The sequence below is a fragment of the Thermobia domestica genome, chromosome 17 (assembly GCF_964235325.1).
Source record: "Thermobia domestica chromosome 17, izTheDome1.hap1.1, whole genome shotgun sequence".
In the NCBI taxonomy this organism is placed as follows: domain Eukaryota; kingdom Metazoa; phylum Arthropoda; class Insecta; order Zygentoma; family Lepismatidae; genus Thermobia; species Thermobia domestica.
The window spans coordinates 166,963,216-166,986,496 of record NC_137470.1 but is presented as its reverse complement, the minus strand read 5'-3'; the positions used below and the strand labels follow the sequence as shown (position 1 = coordinate 166,986,496).

Genomic DNA, 23,281 nt, shown 5'->3' with positions numbered 1-23,281 from the left:
AATGTTCTGAATAATCAAAATTAGAAATGGTTTTACTGACAAAATTTGATTTGATTTGGTTTTTAGTTTAGCGTCCCTTTCAGCATCGAGTCGATATGAGACGTGGACCTGCAGGTTAATATGGGATTCAAACCACATGAACTCCTGCCAAGGGCGATGATCCTGGGAGGCCGGGGGCCCGGGCCCCCCGATGCTCATGTGGGCCCCTATTGTATTTATGAATATACAATATTTGGCACAATTTGAATGCAATTCGTCTTAAAATCCTCAAAACTTACATATGCCTTCTGCATCTGAATCCCCCCCCCCAAATTTACCGAGAAATCGGCGCCCTTGGCTCCTGCAGAAATCGAACCCGGGTCTTCGAGGGAGCTCATTGGCAAAATGTCTTAAGATACACAAAAAAAAAAACTGTATAAACTTATGCCAATTATTGGTTATCTAAATTATGGCATTCCGATAAAAATGATCAAATACGGTAGTTTACGGGATTATCAAAACTTTCTTCTTCTTTTTTTTTAACTAAATTTAAAATCAAGACTAAAATTGCTAGAAAGGGTATATTTACAAATTCGGTATAAACTATTACACACCGTAAAAAATGTTGACCTCAGCTACCAAACCTTAATCTGCGAATGTAAGACGATCTCGAATTTTTCGACTGGCAAATTTGGCTAAAAGAACCTTGTTATGTAGTCAAGTAAATACGGTACATAAAATATATATTCACTGCCTACCGTGCAGTTCAACTGTTACTTAGTTTTTAGTTTTTTTTTTCAACAGTGAACTAATTGTAGTTTGGCAACACATTGCTATAAACGGGGTATTTTATTGTAACATTTTCCAACTAAATGTGATAATGAGCATAAATATTCACTTCAAATATATGTTTATGAAATAACTTCATAAAATTAAAGTTTAATAGGTATATCTAATGTGATCACTTACATATTTGCCTTCTTTGACAATGATGCAACTTACAAATACTGTATCTTGAAACTCGCTTTTATGGTGCAAATTTTGCATGCGTGTCGAAACATGATCATATTAGGTGGAGTATCAACATTCATGGCTAACGAGTGCACACAATGACCAATAGATGTCTCTGTTCTGCTCTGCTAGCTATGCGCGCCACCTGTAGTCAAAGTGTAATACTGACAACGATGAGGAAGTGTTACAAGCATTTTATGAATGGGCCTAATGAGTGGAAAGGTGATAGAACAAGTCTTTCGTGAGAGCCGAACATTCTAGTTTTTTTCCTTCTTTCTTTTAATCTTCGCTATTCTTTGCTTCAAAGAAGAGCAGTTCTTTACGCTAACATGTGTAACAGGACTCGAAACCGGAAGCGTTGTTTTTTTTTTTTTTTTTTATCATCTTCGCTACATTTACATGACAACAACATCGAAACCCTTGTGAGTTGGTAGTAACATTATGAATCAAGGATCGTGTAAAGCACCCTTTGACCACTTGGTTAGGTTTCTCGCCTTTGTTGCGTTAGACGCGAGATCGAGCAAGAGTTGGTAGTACTAAAATTTATATCATTTCAGGTTTGATTAGGATGGAGGCAACACACGCGAACACTCATATATTTTTTTCTTTGGGAGGAGGGGAGTCCAACACTTCCAGACACTGCGTTTATGTAGTATTGAATCGATTTTGTTCTACACTCCCCCCCCAAGTACTATAAATGATCGTTAGGTGCTGTCACCTATATTCTGAGAAAAAAATATAAAACTAGATTGGTTTTATAAGGGAAAAAATGAAATCTTTTAGTGTAACGTCACATGGTTCTGCCGGCTAGGCTAAAGGAGACGGGAATGGTGAGACATGAATGAAATGGTGGAATGAAGAAATTGGGGGAAATGGGAAAACCTCGAGAAAACCCACGCATACGGTGTTACAAGGAAACAAAGAGTGCAAATTAATTGCAAAATTATTTTAGGTTACATCAATCATTTCTCTGTCAAACAAGTATAGTTTTATTTAAAAAAAAATAAAAACGTATAAATATATGTCAAGGTACTAAACTTCGGGGGTTTGGCCCGGTGGGCCCGTACGTGGTTGTGCCTCCGGCAAGACAGTCCATTCTTAAATAGAGTTGGTTACTATCATGGATACATAATATCAAACTCAGGGGGGGGGGCACTTGCCTTCTCTGTCATCCACTAAGCCTAAATGACTCCCCTGCTTTATGATATTTCTAAAAGGCAAGTGCCTTAGTGCGTCAAGTAAATTCCTAATAATCAACGGTCGCGCCAAGAGATGTCGCTACCCTCGTTTCGCTTGACTGCCTCGAGCTAATAATTTCGGTAGTGTACAGGCAGTTTGGCGATTTAATTGCAACTTAAAAACTGTATTGTTTCAATTTTCTTATTATTTCCAAATAGAGTAATTGGCGTATCCATTTTTATATTTAAGCACTAATTTTTGTGTTTTTCTACATTAATATATTCTTACGTTTTAATTGGAACTGTAAAACTAACAGGTGGCCACCAAGAAACCGACCCGCCAGTATGTTTGCGATGAAACTCCTCGTTGTTGACGGCACAGTCGGCACCAGTAATTGTTGCTACTGATAGCGTGTTGCGGCAGTTAGGTAGGAAGGGGACATTTTTTTTTTTTAAATCAAATCAATGACAAGTTTATTAACTGGAACTGCAACTATATATTGTTATTTTATTTTATTTTTCCATTTGCGCTTAAATATTGATTATCACTTCACTTTCTTAAATTTTCTACACCAGTATTTATTGATACTGAGGGGATGGAAATTATTTAATGGCCCGGGGCGACAAAAATGTCTACGGCCTTGATCTAAACCAGCGTTTCCCAACCTTTTTCAACTTGCGACACACTATGAGTGTAACTTGAATTCTCGCGGCACACTCATAGATTTTATTATTTTTAAATATAAAATACCATAGTATCTTTTTCTGTGATTACTGATCTCACAGAGAAGAAAGCTCCATCACTAGTTTTCTACCATGGTAAATCATTATATTTATTTTTCATTCTAATTTAAAAATAGAAAACAATTGCAATGAAATATTGGACTTAGGTTTCTAAAAATACGCTTTCTTTTCGAAAACTGCATCCAAACTTTCAATAACAAGGAAGATCACTAAATTACGAACGAACAAACAAATCACTTTCACTTTTAAAACATAAATGTAGGTAATTCGTATGCATGTTTATTTTATCGAAAGGATTGAATACTTTAAAATTTAAAGTCACGAAATAGTCTGCAACAATAAAAAAGCAATAATGGTCATAACGTCATAACAATGATAAATACCTTTTTCAATATTAAAAACGTAGAGAAAAGTAACGCGGTATGAAACTTAAAACTGTAGATTCATATTAGAGGTTGATAGTAATGTGAAATACAAATATACATTTTTCCCTATGTCCAGCAATTCAATTGCTATAGAATTAATAATTTTGTTTCGATTTACTCGCGGCACACCAGCGGCCCATTCATGGCACACTGGTTGGGAAACTCTGATCTAAACGGATGCCGAGTTAATCATGGCAAAGTAACAGACATATAGGCAACTATACGTTCTTTAGCGTGATTATGGTTGCATAACATCATAGGGATTGTACTGCAATATTTCGGAACACGTTCATGCCTCCGTTAGTGCCTCCGTTATTTGTTACATTTTAAATCAGAGAAAAGTGAAGTCAGTTAAGATTAATTTTAAATATATATATATATATATATATATATATATATATATATATGTAATTATTGAAGTTTAAAATACCACTGCTAAGTTTGGCCTATACAATTTAATATGTCATATTTTTGTTACAGGAGTATCTATATTACAAGCAGAGTTAAGTGCTTGGTACGAAATAAGCGTCAGCCTATACACATAATATCAACCAAAACACATAATGGGTACGTACCTGGAACCCATTGAATAAATTAAAGATAGATTATTTTGCGGAATAGGATAGTTTAAGAGTTCGTCATTGTCTAAAGAGGGATGGCCACTTCACCTTTTCAGACTATATTGCGGGAACAGAACTTGAGTCGGCGGCATTGAGCGTCCGAAATAAACACTTTACTACCAAGGAACTATAGTTTAATATATGATGGTTTACACTAATCAAATTTGTTTAGTGAGATGGAATATATTTGCTTTGTGATAGAAGTCCTGTTGTATGCTTCACTTTCTTGTCTTCAATACTTTTGTAATATTATTTTACGACAAAGTTTAATGTCTTAGATTACATTCTTATTAATATATTTTCTGTCTTACAGGTCACGAGAAGATTTTGTGGTGCTCGCACATGATATCCCATTAAAGTCAGATGCCATGCCTGTTCTTGATAAAGCCCTGATTCTTGTAAAGGTAAGGATATATCATGGGAACTTCTTTGTAAGTACTTTATTTTCGGCGTAGTTTATTACAAGTTCTTCCACTTTGCAGATTTACCTGGTATACTTTTATCAGTGACAGTAGGTATGCTTATATTAATCCTCAAAGATTAAATTCAATGGGTCTTTCAAAGAACTATCGCGTGATTCTCACTGTCAATCAGCATCAGTTCTGAAAAATATTAGTTATGAATACACCTTTGGTGCGTCAGGCCCTTAGTTCGATTCAGGCTTTCGCCATCGGCTTTGTGGGGGACAAACACCGTGTGTGTGTATGTTCTCGGTGTTTTCCAGTTTTCTTTCACTTTTAAATTCCAACATCTCGTCGTCACAGTCTCCCTTAGACTCGGTGCCTCATCGTGGAACGTTAAAATTAATATGTATATAATATTCCGTTCCCCTACCTCGTAATTTCTCATTGTTTTACCTGTTATCTCCCCGTTTCCCGATTATAAATGCGGGCTCCTATGTTATACAGTGGTCAGTTGGAATAGATTGGTGTAAATAGTTATTAGGTAACGACTAATAACACATCAGAAATGTATAGGGAAAGAATGAAAATACACTAGTTTGTTTCTTTCAAATTTGGTCAGTTTAAAAGAGCTCCTTCGTGGCTAAGCGGCCTTCGGCGTGGGAGATCCGGGTTCGATTCCCGGAGGGAGCTCATGTGGTTCGGATTCCACGCTAATCACTAGATCCACGTCTTATGTAGCCTCGCTGCTGAATGGGACGTTAAACTCAAAATCAACTCAACTCACAGTTTAATTCCTTCCTATTTCCATGCGGTGTTTCTTTCGTACAGTGATTTAGATTTTTCGATATAGAAAATTGTACTGTAAGAAATTTCTGTTAAAAATACATCGATTAGTCAACCTATTGGGCCATCATGTGTTTTGTATTTTGAATAAAAAGAAAAGAAACTCATAAAATATTTCATGTGTAGTATTGTACCCTAGGGAGCAGACACGTAGATACTATGAAAAAGTAAAGGGAAAAGATGAATGATTTTGAAATGTTAGTATGGAGAAGAATATTAGCTGGGTCGAACAAGCAGTGAGGAAGTATTGAAATTGCTACTTTCATTTCCCACGTTTTGTACCAAGGCTAAGGGAAACTGCGATTGTGATACGGAATGAAGGAAGTGGGAGGAAACTAGAAAACCCTAGAAAAACTCACACACTATGTTTGCCCACCACAAAGTCCATTTGACGCGAGCTAAGATGAAATTAGGAGTCCCACGCACCAGAGGTGAGCGCTCTACCCCTAAATCACCACGGCCCGACTAATGAAGAAGTGGTAGGAATAGTAAGGACAAACAGAAACTGGTTGAGAAGGAACGGTATCATGAAGACTGTGCTAGAACTTATGGTGAAAGTAAAAAATAAATATTTTCGTTTAACATCCCAAGATTATGCCTTTCAGGCGAAGGCAGACGGATGATTAAGGCAAGTGAATAGTGGTTGAACAATTGGTAGAATGACAATGTGAGAGGAAACGGGAGTGCCCCGAGGAAGCTATGATGTTGTCCACCACAAACTTACTTGACCGGGGATCCAACCAGGGACTTTACGTACCAGAGGTAAGCACTCTACCTCCGTACCACACTGCGGTGAAAGGAGAAAGAGCCAGGGGTAAAAGAAGATTCAGTTGATGGATAGTATTAAAACAAAAAAAAATCCTACGTGAAGACGAAGAAGAGATTAAAATGAAAAGGAAATCTTTGAGTTTTACGTCCCATGGTTATGCCGGTGAGGCTAAAGGAGACGGTGATGATGAGTAATGAATGAAATGGTGGAATGAAGAAAGTGGGAGGAAACGGGAGAACCCCGAGGAAACCCACGCACACGGTGTTTGTCCACCACAAAATTCACTTGGTGGGGGCTGGGATCGAAACCGGGAACCCAAGCACCAGAAGTGAACGCTCTACCACTGAGCCACCGCGGCCCCCGAAGAAGAGATTAGCTAAAATCCGTGTTGCCTGGAATCTTCTCAGTTTCCAGCAGTGTTGGGCAAATTTCAATTGAATTAACAATTAACAATTAATCTGTAAATTTAATTGTTAATTGCAATTAACAATTGAAATAAGTAATGGTTAATTGTTAATTGTAGTTGGCCATTAAAAAAGGAGATTCAATTGCAATTGATCAATTGATTGAAAGTAATTGCAGTGGAAAGTAATTGCAATTGAATTCTGTAATTCAATTGCAATTGAAATTAATTGGCAATTGATTCAATTGCAATTGATTTCCACAGCAATTACTTTCAATTGATTGATCAATTGCAATTGATTTTCACTGATTAATTTTCAACACTGTAGTTCAGAGAGGGCGTGGGGCAATGAAAACTTTAGCCACGACCAATTGACTCACCACCCGTCGTGACCCACGACCCACCGTGACCCACTCTGACCCACCACCCACCATAAACCACTCTTACCCACTGCGACCCACAGACCCACCACCCACCATAAACCACTCTTACCCACTGCGACCCACAGACCCACCAAAACCCATTGTCATCAACTCTGACCTATGATTCACGCCCTTTTCTCTACTGACTAAAGAGTTTAAACTTGTAATAAAACAAGCCTATAAAATTATCACTCATCGGAGTTTGAATTTTTACGATCAATAGCTCAAGCACCGCACTAATACAATAACAGCGGATCTCACCTTTCTAATATAAATAAAATAGAGTTTGTTCGTGTGTCTATCTGTCTATCTTTGTGTGACCTGTGCACGAGACGAGTGGACCGAAACTTTTCAAAATTTGGTCACGGGTAGCTTGGTCTAGGCCCAAGACCAAGACGAAGAGCTTTTTATAAAATTCCTTACTAGGGGGTCTCCAGGGGACGTTTACCGGTACCGACCTGGGGACCAGACAAGTCGACCGAGAGTTACCAAATTTTGGTCAAAGATACCTTGGTCCAGGTCCCACAACAAGGTAAAGCTTTTTCGAAAAAAATCGAACCAGGGGGTCTCAGGGGGGCGTTTACCGGGACATTTAAAAGTAGTAGAAAATGACCGATATCAGTGTCGATTTCATAGTTTTCGCGGTCGCTGAGATCAATGGTGAAACTCCGATCGCATTAACTTCCAAATTCACCGTATCCGGCTACGGGCCGTGGGTCAACAAGGGTAGGGGGGAATGCCGAAACGTACAAGTAATCCAAAATGCCGATATTAGTGTCAAATCCATAATTTTCGCGGTTGCTGATATCAATGGTGACACTACCACTAGCGATGACTTTCAAATTCATCCACCGTTGTATGCGGGCCTTGGGTCACCAGAGGGGGAAATTCCGAGACATGTAAAAAAATAATCGAAAATGACCGATATTAATGTCAAATTCATAGTTTTCGGGGTGGCTGAGATCAATGGTGATACTTTCATTAGCGATGATTTTCAAATTTAGCCACCATTGTATGCGGGCCGGGAGTCACCGGGGGTGGGGAATTGCGAGACATGTAAAAATAATGGAAAGTGACCGATATTAGTGTCAAATCCATAGTTTTCGCTGTCGCTGAGATGAATGGTGATACTTCCACAGGCGTTGACTTCCAAGTACAGCCCCCATCGGCTGCGGGCCAGAGGCATTGTTTTTTTTTTTTTTCAAAATTGGAACCAGAGGATTATAGGGACTTTTACCGGCATATGTAAAAAGTAGTAGAAAATGGCAGATGTTAGTGTCACATTCATAATTTTCGCGGTATTAGTTGGGGGTTGGTGGGAGCCAGAGGAGATTTTTTCACAATACGAACCAAAGGGGTCTGAGGGGGCGTTCACCGGGACATGTAAAAGTACTAGAATTTGTGTCGAATCCATATTTATCGGGGTTGCTCAGGCCTATAGTGACACCCCCGATAGTGTTTACGTTCAAATTCAGCCCCCATCGGCCTTCCCAATGAAAACACAAATATGGCGGAACAAGTTAATGCTGTTCCGTCAGGAACGATTTCGAGGTCGTTTCCTTCACATCGTCTTGTGCGTGTTTTCTACCGTTTTGTAAGCCTATTTCCACGTTTTGTGATTCAATGGTAGTGGGTCAAAATGGGCATTCAATGTGGGAAGAAAACTGATCCACTCTCCCACCAGTATCGAATTTCAAGGTCGCTTTTTTCGCATTGTTTATACCGTTTCTGCGCATACTTTCACGTTTTGAAGGCCAACGAAAGTGGGTCAAAGGTGACCTACAAATATGGCAGAGAAAGACATATTCATTCCACTTTCAAGGTCCATTTTGACCCTCTCCCACTGATGCACAAAGCGACACAAGTCATGTATAAAACATGTGAAGGAAACGACCTCATTTGATGGTGACGGAACAGCATTAAGTTATTCTCCGCTATACTTGTAGGCCATTTTGACCCATTTTTGTTGTCGCACTAAAGTGGAAATAGAAGCACTAAAGTGGAAATAGGAGCACAAAACGGTACAAAGCAGGCACTGTACGATGCGAAAGAAACGACCCCCCAAATTCGATAGTGGCGGAACAATGGCTCTATTTTCTCACACATTGATGGACCATTTTGACGCATTTCTGGTGATGCTCAAAACGTGGAAGTAGGCGAACAGAACGGTACAAAATACACACTAAATGATGCGAAAGAACCAACCCCGAAATTCGATAGTGGCGGAATAGTGAGCCATTTAACTCCCACTTTAAAGGCCCGTTTAACTCACTTCCGGTGACGCACAAGACGAGGAAGTAGGCACAGAAAACTTTTTAAAAAATAATCACTAAACGATGCGAAGGAAACGACCTAGAAATTCGACAGTGTCGGAACAAGGGGTCATTTTGGTCACACTTTGGAGGTCCATTTTCACACACTTCTGGTAACGCGCAAAACGTGAAAATAAGGGCACGAAACCTTCACTAGTCGACGCGAAAGGAAGGACCACGAAATTCGGTATGTATAGTGGCGGAGCAGTGGGTCATTTTCGTCCCACCTTCGAGGCCCATTTTGACCATCTTCCAGTGACGCACAAAACGTCGAAATACGCGCACAAAAGGGTATGCGATGTGAAATTAACGACCTCGAAATTCGATAGTAGCGGAACTCTTGGTCATTTTCGTCCCATCTTGGAAGCCCATTTTGACCCACTTCAGGTGACGCATAAAACGTGGAAATAAGGGCACGAAACGGCACGAAAATCCACTAGTCGATTCAAAAGGAAGGATATCGTAATTCAGTACTGGCGGAACTCTTGGTCATTTTCATCCCACCTTCGAGACCCATTTTGACCGTCTTCCAGTGACGCACAAAACGTCGAAATAGGCGCACAAAAGGGTACGCGATGTGAAATTAACGAACTCGAAATTCGATAGTGGCGGAACAGTGGGTCATTTTCGTCCTATCTTGGAAGCCCATTTTGACCCACTTCTGGTGACGCACGAAACGTGGAAATGGGGGCACGAAACAACACGAAAATTCAGTAGTCGATACGAAAGGAAGGACCTCGAAATTCGGTAGTGGCGGAGCAGTGGGTCATTTTCGTCCCACCTTCGAGGCCCATTTTGACCATCTTCCAGTGACGCACAAAACGTCGAAATAGACGTACAAAAGGGTACGCGATGTGAAATTAACGACCTCGAGATTTAATAGTGGCGGAACTCTTGATCGTTTTCGTCCCACCTTGGGGACTCATTTTAACCCACATCCCACGACGCAGAAAACGGAAGTAGACGCACAAAACGGCACAAAACGATGTGAAGGAAACGATCTCGAAATTCACTGGTGGCGGAAGAGCAATAACTTGTTCCGCCATATTTGTAGGCCCATTTTGACCTACTTCCGGTGATGCACAAAATGTGGGAATAGGCGCATAAAGCAAAACACGCACAAAAGATGCAAAACAAAGTACCTTGAAATTCGTTGGTGGCGGAACAAGTTAATGACGCCATGAGCATCAATATAAGTATATACTGTAGTTCTTACCAGTTGGCGCGGTGGGTCAGTGGTAGAGCGTTCACCTCCGGTGCTTGAGGTCCCTGGTTCGATCCCAGCTCGCGCAATTTGTACTTTGTGGTGGACAAACACCGTGCTCGTGGATTTTCTCGGGGTTCTCCCGTTTCCTCCCACTTTCTTCATTTCATTCATTTCCTATCATCACCGTCCCCTTTAGCTTAACCGGCATAATCGTGGGACGTAAAATTAAAGATTTCATATCATTTTTTGTAATTCTTACCATCAAGGCTGAGAACTGCACGGTCCAATTTTTTAGCCAAAGTAGAAGCCCAACCGAAATAGTGATGTCAACCGACTCGGATCGGTTCAACTGAGCGTACAGCTTGAACTGGCTTGGTTGGGATTACCCATCGACTGGGCTCAATTGAGCCAATGGCTTGAACCGGCTCCGTTGAAACGAGTCCATAGGCTGGGTTCGAGTCAGCTTAACTGAGCCGATGGCTCGAACCGGCTCGGTTGGGGTAAGCAATCAGCTCGGTTCGGCTCGGCTCGTGTGAGCATCGGCTCGAGCTGGCTCGGTTGGATAAGCTGTTGGCTCGGCTCACTTCTCGGTTCGGCTCGATAAGTGAATAAGCTGTGAGCGAGCCGCTTGAGCTGTTGACAACCCTAAACCCGGGTCGAGCAGTTTTGAACATATTTGGCTGGAGTCCCATAACTTTTAATAATTTTTGGCTCGAGCCTGAATACTTGCTCCTCCTGAACTCAAACCAAGAACCTCGTGACCGATGTCCTTGCCTCCTGAAGATTTCTTGACGACCGAGATCGACAGTCAACTAATTTTTAGTATTCCGATACAAACCGCTTATATTCCATGTTTATACAGGTACACGGTGTTATAATGATAATTAATTATAGTAGTAGTAGTAGTAGTATCATTGTTAATTATATTGTCTATGTATGATACTTGAAGATAGTAACACAAAGAATTTAACTCGAATTGGCTCGACTCGACTGGAAACTCGATCCGAATTCGAGTCGAGTTAGGGGAAATTTTTCGAGCCGATATCTCAAGTCGAGCTCAAACATGTCTGCTTCGAGTCGAGTCTAGTTTTAAAGAAAACTCTCTCGAACTCGTTGGTGCCCATTCGTATTGTATATAGAGTTCTTTCGAGGGGGATAGAACCATAAACATAATATATTTTAAAAAATACTTAGTTTCCCGGCTTTCTTCCCATGGGGGGGGAAAGGATGGTAGGTATCCAGCATTTCTTATAAGTACCTTATTTGAAATATGTAAAACAGTAACAAGTGGACAACACAATACACACACATCTTCTTATCTTCAGTTTTAATTGCTGATTTCAATTGCAATTAACAATTACAATTAACAATTACAAGTTTCAATTGTCAATTGCAATTAACAATTAAATGTTTCAATTGCACCCTTTGCAATTGACAATTAACAATTAAAAGTTTCAATTGCCTGGTGACCAATTAACAATTAACAATTGACGAAAATTTAATTGCAAACTTTATGATTGAATTCAATTGCAATTGAATTAATTGTCAATTACAAATTGAAATCAATTGCAATTGAAATCAATTGCAATTGATTTTCAGAGCAATTACTTTCAATTGATTGCTCAATTGCAATTGATTTCAATTGATTTTGCCCAACACTGGTTTCCAGGAAGTGACCTGCCAATACTGGTAAAATACCCCTGATGATGATGATTCACATTTTTCCTAAGTTATTTTTCTGTCTGTCTTTAATTCTTCTTCCCTTGATTCATTTCCTTTCATTCGCTTCGAAAACTGTTCCATCAAAAACTTTCTTGTGTTCAGGTTTAAAGCACTTTTCACTAAGGGAAACTAAGAATATTATTCTTTTTTCAAAATGATCGCTCTAAAATGGCTGTTTGTATGAGTATAGTTAACATGGACTTATGGACGGCACGGTGGCTCAGTGGTCGAGCTTTCACCTCTACTGCGTGGGGTTCCTGCTTCGATCGCAGCTCGCACCAAGTGGACTTTGTAGTGGACAAACACCGTGTCCGTTGTTTTTCTCGGGATTTTCCTGTTTCCTTCCACTTTATTCATTCCACCATTGTACATTCATTTTTCGAGCTCCTTTGTGGCTGAGCGGTTAGCGTTCGCGCCTTTCGGATACGAAACTTGGGTTCGATTCCCGGTGGGACCTCATGGGGTTCGGATTCCACGTTAATCAGTAGGTCCACGTCTCGTATAGCGTCGCTACTGAACGGAACGTTAAAATCAACTCAGCATTCATTTCCCATCATCACCGTCTTCTTTAGCTTAGCCGGCATGAACGTGGGACGTAAAACTGAAATATTTCGTTTCATTTAGCATGGGCCTACACTTGTAAATATGAAATGAAATATTTCAGTTTAGCGTCCAAGATTATGCCAGTTAGGCTAAAGGAAAAGACGATTACAGCAAGTAAATGATGATGGAATAATTGGTAAAGTGATAATATGGGAGTGACCCGAGAAAACCCACGGACACGATGTTGTCCACCACAAACTTACTTGAGCAGGGATCGAACCAGACACACCACGCACTAGAGGTAAGCGCTCTACCACTGAACCACCGTGTCCCCCATCAAAATAACATGGTAAAAGCCCAGTATGTGCTATGTGCTAGACATGAAGTTCTTTTGACTGTACTTCACAGTCGAAATATGTAGTTTTTCTCTCGACTTCACGTGTTTTTGTCAAATGGAAGTAGCCTCATTTAACCGAAAAAGACTGAAACTTGAAACCTTATTATGGAGCCGACACTTTATCTCGGAAACAACAATGTCTGGTTAGATCTATTTACCATGGCATATAACTTGTCCATCAAATCCATGGGCGAGCTTACTCCCTGCGTGCAAATTGACAGGCATGATTATAGCATGAACAAATAGTTGAGTGTCAATTTCATGATTGAATAGTTAGAAGGCGATAGTAACGCAATCAATCCAATCCAAAGGAAGACTCATACAATAGCTCTTGCGACGACCAGTTCCCGTAAAGAATCTCCTACTCATGAATAATAGATTTATGCTAATGGCGATTCTCATCTTTCAAAATTTTGACGTCTAGCTCCACCTAGTGTGGTGTATTCAGTGAACATGTGCAAACTGAAACCGACAGCCGCTTATTTGGTCGGCTTTTTTTTCTCTTCCTCAATATCAAGATTAGCGGAACCGCCTCTGGTGCTAGAAAGATAGATCAGCAACTGTAGAAATTGTGGTCTTATTCTGAGTGAAAAATTATCTGAAGTAAATCAAATCTGATCTAGTGATAGTGTCATAAGTGTTAGCGCTGAAATCGTATCCGTTGTGCTGATTTCTACTACTATATTATTAATTGCCTTTGGTCCTGATTTCCGTGTTTGTATAGTATTACGAAGCGGAAAACAACAGGGAATAATGAAAATTCCACCATATCTACCGTAGCAAGCTGTTACTGACTCGTCGTATTCATGTTTAAATTTTACATGTGCGTGAAGAATATGGGACGAAAATAAATGTTAGAAAGACAAAAGCTATGGTGATTGGAACGAAGCGGTCGGTGTCAAATATAGAAGTAAGAGGGGAGAAAATAGAACAGGTGACTAGCTTTCGATATCTGGGTAGCATGGGTGCCCGAAGGGGTAGTAGGCCCTCCCCCCTCGCTCACGAAGTTGTATAAGTAATATAGCAAACCACGTATATTAAATACCAGAAATACCAGATGTAATAGAGAAACCATGGAGATTTTCTTTCTCCATAGAAATATCCCTAGAAAATTTTCTTCGAGTGCGCATGCTGGATAGTATTATTAGTGATATCAAGTGCGAACGTGAAATAAAAGCAAGGATAGGAATGGCGAAAGAAGCCTTTAGGAGGAAGATTTTTTTTTTGGCGTGGAGGGGGGGGGGTTGAATAAAGAATTGAGAAAAAGACGTATGAAATGCTTCGTGTGGAGTATTGTACTGTATGGGTCAGAAACATGGACAAAATGGTTAAAACGACTGGAAGCTTTCGAAATGTGGGTGTGGAGAAGAATGGAGAGAATCAGCTGGGTTGAGTGGAAAACGAATGAGACGGTGTTAAGAAATGGTGAAGGAGAAATTAACAATTTTAGAGCTTATTAAGAAAAGGAAGACAAACTGGTTAGGACATTGGCTAAGAAGGAACTGTATCATGAGGGACGTGCTTGTTGGTACGGTGGCAGGAAAGAGAGGGAGGGGGCAAAGGAGACTGCAATTGACGAACGATATCAAAACAGAAAAGTCGTAGGTAAAAACGAAGAGGTTAGCGGAAGACTCAGTTGCGGCAAGTACCCTGCAAATAATGGCAGAGTGCCTATAGACTATGATGATTATTTAATATTTTTTTTTAAGATCCTTTTTACGAAAATTAAAGCCGAAAATTTGATCTTACAAGCAGTTTTTAAGGACTTTGGTTCACCAATTTTTTAAATATATGTTTACTCTGTCCGTATTTCTGTCCATGAGACAAAATAATTAATTATATATATATATATATATATATATATATATATATATATATATATATATATATATATATATATATATATATATATATATATATATATCAAGAACAAGGATTTAGTGGATCACCATTGATTTTGGCCATTACGTAAAGAGTCAAATGATAGGAACTGAGTTCTTTAATATATATATCAGACCTTTCTGGTTTTTACGTTTATCATTTTAGATCAAAAACGGTAATAGATAACGAGAATCGTTTTCGTGTCATCAGTTCGACCCTAAGCGTTTCAAGAATACAGTTAACGTCCATCTTTAACACTCTACTAAAAAAAAAAGTTATTGATATGCATCTTCCGGCTTCAATATTAATTTGTATAGATACAGTAAAATCGACCAGAAATAGCATCATCATCATTATCATCATAGTTTCCTCCCAGTTTATTCGTTCCACCATTTCATTCTTTCTCATCATCACAGTCTCCTTTATCCTAGCCGGCGTAATTGTGGGACATTAAACTTAAAAATTTAAGTTCAGTTCAATTCAGTTCAATTGCTCTTCTAAGCCAGTGTCACAGCTATATGATTCTCTCAGGTTTGTTGAATCCCGTGGAGTTTTTATCTTTTTAAGACAGTTGAAAAATTACAATAAATGGGTTGGACGAAACCAAAACAACCTTGACCTGCTGAATTAAGGTCCAACCTGAATTAAGATTTGTAGCACTCAAGTTTAATCAACCAGGAGTAATGGTTTTGAAATCTATGTTCTGTCCACAGGTCACCTATTTGAAGTGTCGTAAGCTTTCCGGTTATAACTGTTTGTAGTATTTAGAGCCAGGAAGTGTAGTTTACATAGCCTATAGGGTATGAAATAAGTGCACTGACTAAATTTTGAAAATTAAGTGTTAATTCCGATTTATTACAACCTGCAGACAAGAACACAGTGTAAGAAAATTGACATTGGTATATTAACGCTAACTCTAAGACCAGTGTTACATGATTCCGAGCGAGAAATTTCTTATCTTGATCTGGCAACGCTGAGTCTTTCTTATCGGCTGAAAGTATGTAAAGGAAACTTGAAGCGCGACATTTAAAATCTCTAACACAAGTCCTCATTCACCTCAGTATGAATGATTATTGTGAACATTATATTATAACTAGACTGTGGCCAGCTAGTTGCTCCGCCCCCAGACCCCCGCATTTCTCGGCCTACGGCCTCACATCTCTTTTATATCAGTCTTGGCATCTAGAGGGAATTTCGTGCATTTCCTCTTAATATTTCCTGAATTTGGTCAGTTTAGGGTTTCGCCACTAGACCCCAACCTTTACTCGCCCTACGGCCTCGCACCTCTTAAGCTCACAATTCTACGAAATTTCATGTTTATTTTCCTATTTTAACTACCTAAAATATAACATTTTATATTCCAAGAAAAACGCCTATTTAAATAACATGGGGATTTCATCTCCCCTTTAGACCCCTTAAAACTAAAAATATTCATTTTCTGCAATTTTCGTAAAGGTTTGTTCCGAAAAGCTACAATAATGCGAAATTTAATCATTGTAGCCGTACAGGAAGTGCTCAATAATTTGGGAGTGTAGATGATGTCCCATATAAATAACATGGGAAATATTTTTCCGTTCCCCATAAAACCACTCTTCAGTTGGAAATTTTTAATTTTGGTGATTTACTTAGATAACACTAACGAAAACGTACAAGCATGCCGAATTTTAAGTTTTTATTCCAATTCCAAGTATCTAAAACGTGATATTATAGGTGAAAAAAGTACCGTTTAAATAACCTGGACAATAACTTAACCTCCCTTTAGAACACCTGAAAATTAAAAATGTTCACTTTTGGCAATGTTCCTGTGGGTTCCTCTTCAAAAGCTACAATCATGCCAAATTTCAACTTTCCACGTCAACCGGAAATGCTAGTTGTTTTATGTCAGTGAGTTCATGTAGTTTTACACGCTAGGTGCTATCCGAACTATATATAAAGTTCAAAATATACTGTATATACTGTTTAAATGCTCATAATGATTGTAGGGAAATGAAAAAAACTACATGAAAAATTAAGCGTGTAAACGTTATAAGACAATGACTTAAAGGAGTCTTTAGTGTATAATTAAATTTTAATACATATTTAAATCAAGCATTATGTAACTTGTTGATCTTCTTCTGTTACAGGGACAAATCAAAGTAAAGAACGTTCTAATATGGTCGCCAAAATTATCTGCTGAATTTGGAAGAAGAGGAAGTATTCTCAACCAAAGTAATACTGAGGTAAGTATTACTTAATAGTTAAAGTACTTTATAGTTTCATTCATTATTCCAAGAGGACTGTTCCTTACGTTAAAGTACTATACCTTGATCAAGTTCGTTATTGAACCGGTATTGTATGAGATTATTAGGGTTACGATTTTGTTGTATTAAAAATTTTTAAAAAAATCTACGAGGAACTATCAGAAACTAAGATTACAAGCCCGATATTTCTGGAGTTTTGTCTGTAATAGAGGAGTGAGGAGTGTGCGGTAATTTCAATACATGGAGTTGGCAACTGTGCAAAGTTTCAGCCTTCCGCCACCCACGGCGCTAGTTGTAGGCAAACACAAATGGCGACTCGTTTAGAAAATTGGTCTCGCGAAAATGTTCGCTCAGTTATTCGATTTATGTAGGTGAAATATGTACCCCCGGCTGAAATTCACTGACAGCTGATAGAGGTTTACGGAGAGGCTGTAATGTCTCGTCAGCATGTCGCAGAATGGTGTCGAAAGTTTGCGCCTGGTATAAAAAAAAGTCACCGTTCGCAGTGGCCGACCCAGCACGGCAGCAACAGATTTGAACATAGTTGGAACATTATCGACCACCCTTCCTACAGCCCGGACCTCGCTCCAAGGGACTTTCACCTGTTCCCACACTTCAAGGAGCACTGTCATCTCTTCGCTTCAGACGAGATGAAACGTGGCTGAATGCACAAGGACAGGAGTTTTACCAGGAGGGAATCTTCGAACTCATCCAACGATGCGACAAGTGCCTCAACCGATATGGAGACTATGTCAAAAAATAACTTAATGTATGTATTATCTGTTGGTTGTGTTGGCTGTACGAAATAATATATACACGTTTCACTGCAGGCTTTGTAAACTTACTTTCTGATCACTCCTCCTAAAATGATGCGTTAATACGCTTAAAAATTATCTGAGATTTTCTTTTTTAAAAAAAATATATACACAGCAATTGTTTATACAGTTTTGTTCAGGGCAGTCATTTTCAACGACCGATTCGTAACTTCAGAACAGAGCACTTGAAACAGCACCAAAGAGAAACTGTAAGGGTCAAAGAGATGATAGGATGAGACGAGAAATCTGGTCAGCTCGTTTGAAGAAAACATGAAACGAAATATTTCCACAGTTGTACTCTTTAGGCTAAAGAATACGGGTAATCAGTGGAAGTGGCTGATTATGGAAGATATGGTGGGATTAGAGTGTAGGAAGGAACGAGTGAACCCCGAGATTACCAACGGATAGATATTAAAACCAAACCACTTGGCATAACAGTCCTTTTTAGGGACCTGAACCGCTCCAACGCCACCTGCAACGACCGGCGATGAATACGTTGTCAGGGCGCTGCGTCACCCTATCTCTAACAGACGTATGAAAAGCTTTCTGCACCTAGTTTGCCTCACGATGCTAGTCGGACGCCGAAAATTGGGAAGCACCAGCCGTGAATCAAACCCGGGACCACGTAGACATGAGTCCAGTTCTTTAACCACTAGACTAAAGTGTTCCTAACGGACACGATGTTACCCACCATAAATTCACGTTATCTTAGATCGTACCAAGGATCCCTCGCACCAGAGGTGAGCGATCTGCTATTAAGCGGTCGTCCTTTGTAGTTTAACGTCCTTTTCAACCTCGAGTTTATATGAGACGTGGATTTGCTGCTTAACATAAAATCCAAAGAGTATGAACTGTTAGGAAATTGAGTTCAAGACTCGCGGTTTGAAGACACTTTCGCTATCTATATAACAACAAGGGACATCGCAAAACGGGAGAAAGCTACGTATAAAAATATGTGAGTAGTTAAGAATTTTTGGGTAGGTTGTTTGGCCCTTGTATAGTTTTGGCCCCGCGTAGCGTAGTCGCTAACGCTCTCGCCTTCGGTGCGAGCGGTCCCGGGTTCGATTCCCGGTGGGGTCACTCGGTCCAAATAGTGTAACATCTTTATCAGGCCAGCCACCCTGAATGAGGTTTTCCTGGGTTTTCCTCATTCATACCAGGCAAATGCCGGGGTGGTACCTAACTTATAGGTCCCAAGCCGCTTCCTTGCTTCCCTTTCCCCGGATAGTGTGCTCGCCGAGGGACGTCATCCCTCAAACGTGACGGGCTAAATGACCATAAGATTCCGAGAGTCCAGAAATCTAAATCCTGAATCCTTCTATAGTTTTGTCTGGTTTAATGAGAATGTGAAAAGAAAATTATGGCGAGAATACAATAGAGGAAGTGTCCTTTTTGGTTACTCCGTACTAGAGAGATATTATTAGTTTTTAAAATGGAAATTCAGTAAGAATGACCACTCCCGTCCATAGATTTTAAGACTGTACTTACTACTGCCATCTATATTCTTTCTTTAGAGCTCTAAATTAGTAGAAGTCCGTCTTTTCCTTTTACACCAATGCCATCTCAAGGACAGTTCTATAAACTTCTCGAAACCAGTGCCTCGCTGAATCAGTCGTTCTTTTGGTTTAGGAATCTGTGATTTGGGAATTGCGTCTGATTGTCGCTGAAACAGCATCCTCAGCTGAAATGACGCAAACAGGACTACTACAAAATTTCACAGGTCATAATTATTGGAGCGAAGCTCCATTTTACTCGACTTACAAGTTAGACGCATGTTTATCCCAATACTCCTCAAATGCCTGAACCATTCTTAACCAAATTTGATATGGTAATTTATTAGTGCGCGCCGAGTGTCTTAAGAAGTTTCATGTTCCGATCAGATAGACCATTGAGGAATAATCACCGAAAAACGGATGCCCAAAGACTTAATGTTGGAAAAGCATTTGGTGCGGTAATTCTCCTTCTAAATCATTTAAAATAGAATTTTCAGCGTTAGAAATTGGACGAAACTTTTCTCATTTTGTTCTGCAAACACAATTTTTCAAAGCCATTATGTTTTTCGCTGATATACCAAATTCAATGTTCGTTCGCGAAAATAATTGATACACTAAAAAATTCTATGAATAATCGATAAAGTCCCGATCGCTTCGCTCCAAATTTGCAATTAATGCGTACCTAGTTTAAAATATTGTACAATGATACCTACTTGAGTTGCACATTTTTGTTTTCGGAGAAAATACCCAACCACCTTAAGTAACTAATTTGCAGAGTAATAATAAACTATCTTGTTTCACAGGAACGTGCCAAAATTTTATATATTTTTTTTCTGTACTACGATAGACAGATTTTTATTTAGTAGATCTGTTAAAATTATTCGATAATGTATTGTAGTTTCTCCCTTATTTATTTATTTATTTATTTACAGTGTCGATATATAAGAGAGGAAGGAGCATTGCGAAACTTCGTTACTTGGGACCAGCTTCCGACCAATTGCGGTGGTCGTGTTACCCATAACCAATCACAGTGGGCGGAATTTCGGAAGGTAAGAATCTATCATTAAATTATTAAGTTAAAAAAATCACTGACACACACATTCTATCAGAAGAAATAATAAATTATGTAATTAACATCATTAGACTAAGACACATCATTAGAGGAGAAAAATAATGAACTATACAAAGATGTCTTGCGAGGTATATAAAACGGGAGAATTTTGATCAGATGACTAGCTTTTGGTACCCATAGTTTTGTTATATGCCTGCCGACGAAATAACAGTACTTAAGTATCAAATTGCTGCTGTAATTATTGCAAACTTAACATTATTCCCGTCCTGGCGTTCTTGAATGACTACAAATAAAAATCAATAATGTTTGTTGCTAGAGAATACGTTATTATGAAAATTTTACAAACACATGTTTGAAATTAGTGTTATTATTCAGTTCCAAATCTTTTGTCATCGCTGTAATATGTGAAACGGTAATCATGCCTATTGTGCTGTATTGTTGCGGAAAATAGTATATTAGTGTGTACAAAGACTGAAAATATTTGAGAATAAAACTCTGAGATGAATATTTGGACCCAAGAGGAACGGGAATGGGAAATGACGGAAACTTCATAACGAGGAACTGCATATTTTACACCGTTTACCAAATATTGTTAAGACCATCAAATCTAGGGACCTCAGGTGTGCAGGTCATGTAGCCAGAATGAAAGAAAGCATGAATGCTTTCGAAGTTTTAACTGAAAATCCAATCGGAAAACGACCATTAGGGAGACCTAGGCACAGATGGAACGACAATATTAAGAAGGATCTCACAGAAATAGGAATACAAAGTATAGAAACTGGATCCAGTTGGCTAAGGACAGAAGTCAATGGAGAACTTTTGTCTCCTGATTTCATAGGCCATAGTTAGTTATGTTTGAAATTAACCAGACAAAAATGTAAAGTAGATTGTCTGTACTTAAAAATCATACGAATTATATCAAGTGATTCACACATATTGTTTAATATAGTTTGCTGATGAATTTTGCAAAATAATAATCATCATAGTAATGGGGGTATTACCGGCAAATATGTTAAACAACGCTATAATACTGAGGTATCACGTAAAACAACTATGTGCAAGTATCTTCACAATCTTACACAGACAATATATATATATATTGCGCAATTCAAGTATCTAGACCTCGTTTCGTAACGGTTTGCGTCTACGTAAAGCAAACTTTGCTTTTTAGTTTGCGACAATGGGTATAGCAGATATAATTGTTTTTCGTATCATTTGCGTTGCGTTGCGTTGCTATTTGCAAATTTTGCTTGAACGAGTATGAACGAGTGCTATATAGCGATACTTCTTTTATATATAACTATGAAAAATGCCAGTTCCTCGCACGAGGAGAATATGCTTATGAGAAATGTTTGATTCCTTCTCTTTTCCTCTAGGATACGTACCTCAATGAATGTGTAATGATAAAAACCCATAAGATGTTCTGTTTTTGGTATAAAATTTGAAAACCCCTCACCATCTTAGTATTAGCCCTTTAATCAAAGCAACATTACAAAATTCAGCTTGAGGTAGGTACGTTCTAATTAACTCTATGGTCTATGGAACCCGGTGGTTCAGTGCCGTGTTCACAACAGCTTCTGCACTGACTTCTATCCCTAGCCAACTGGATTCAGTTTCTTCTTTGTATCCCTATTTCTGGGAGATTCATCTTAATTTTGTTCTCCCACCTGCACCTAGATTTTCCTAATGATCGTTCTCCGCTTGGACTTCAAGTTAGAACTTAGAAAGCACTCCTACTTTCTTCCATTGTGACTACATGATCTATCCACCTGAGCCTCTTAGACTTGACGATACTAATAATGTTTGATAAACGGTATACATTATGTAGTTCCTCGTTATGAAGTTTCCGTCATTTCCCATTCCTCTTGGATCCGAATATTCGTCTTAGGATTTTGTGGTCAAACACTTTCAATCTGCGTCTTCCCTCAGAGTAAGCGACTATGTTTCGAAACCATACAGCACAATAGGCATGACTATCGACCGAATTTGCGACGCAAAACATTTTGAAGTGGATAATATCAATTCCTTGTTTTTAGTCGAAATTTAATTTCTTCTTTAATATGATTTTGGTCTGATAATATTGATCCTAGATACCTGATACACATCAGTGCAATTTTCTTCTACAAATTTTACATCGCAAGAGGCACTGTTTTATTAAATGTGCTAAACAAAGTGTAAAATTTTGTCAGATGTTACAATATAAGATTGAAATCCACAGCAATACCAGGGCCATTTAGATTTTTTGAAAAGAGAGATTTTATAGCAAGCAATCTGGTTTTGTTGGTCGATTACTTTCTTAGGGACTAGTAAACTTTTTAATTCAGTTTAAGACACTTACATAAGGTCCTTTTATTTAGGTTTATTACTAAAAGTGAAATCTAACTGTACGCTATAACAAGTGAACATTGTATCATATTTGTTTAATGTTTGTCTTCATTTTGGTTTTCGTCTACGACAGCTTCTGACATTTTCTTTTTGTAACAATTTGACCTTAATCAATGGAATTTCCATCACCTTCCCAAATGATAGGAGTAATTTAATGGGACTTTTAATTAACCTTGTTCCTTTACCTTAATTAATAATTGCAATTGTTTTCTTGTATGTCTTTCGTTCAATTTCTTCATTTTGTTTTCTTTTTTACTTCGTCTACTTCACACTTCCAGCTGTTGATGGCGTATATACAAAGCCCGCTAACGAGGCTTCTGTTCATTAGCGCTGGAACGAGCTTTGTGTAATCAAGAGGAGCATAAATAAGGAGACGAAACATCCAACATAAACGGAACGTGCTTCGACGGGTCAAA

General features: G+C 38.8%; 1 protein-coding gene and 1 non-coding gene across 3 annotated transcripts in view; both read left to right on the top strand.

Annotated features, from left to right (window-relative positions):
* LOC145674476 (uncharacterized) overlaps positions 1–23,281 on the top strand; it is a 1,412,137-nt gene that overhangs the window by 956,333 nt on the left and 432,523 nt on the right. For both annotated transcript variants that reach the window (XM_081744589.1, XM_081744590.1), the window contains exons 7-9: positions 4,271–4,361; positions 16,984–17,079; positions 20,341–20,457. In XM_081744589.1, the coding sequence (XP_081600715.1) occupies positions 4,271–4,361; positions 16,984–17,079; positions 20,341–20,457 (304 nt within the window). The remainder of the gene's footprint in view (positions 1–4,270; positions 4,362–16,983; positions 17,080–20,340; positions 20,458–23,281) is intronic.
* Positions 18,921–18,995, top strand: TRNAR-UCG (transfer RNA arginine (anticodon UCG)). Its single transcript has one exon. It is a non-coding gene; the product is annotated as a tRNA-Arg (tRNA).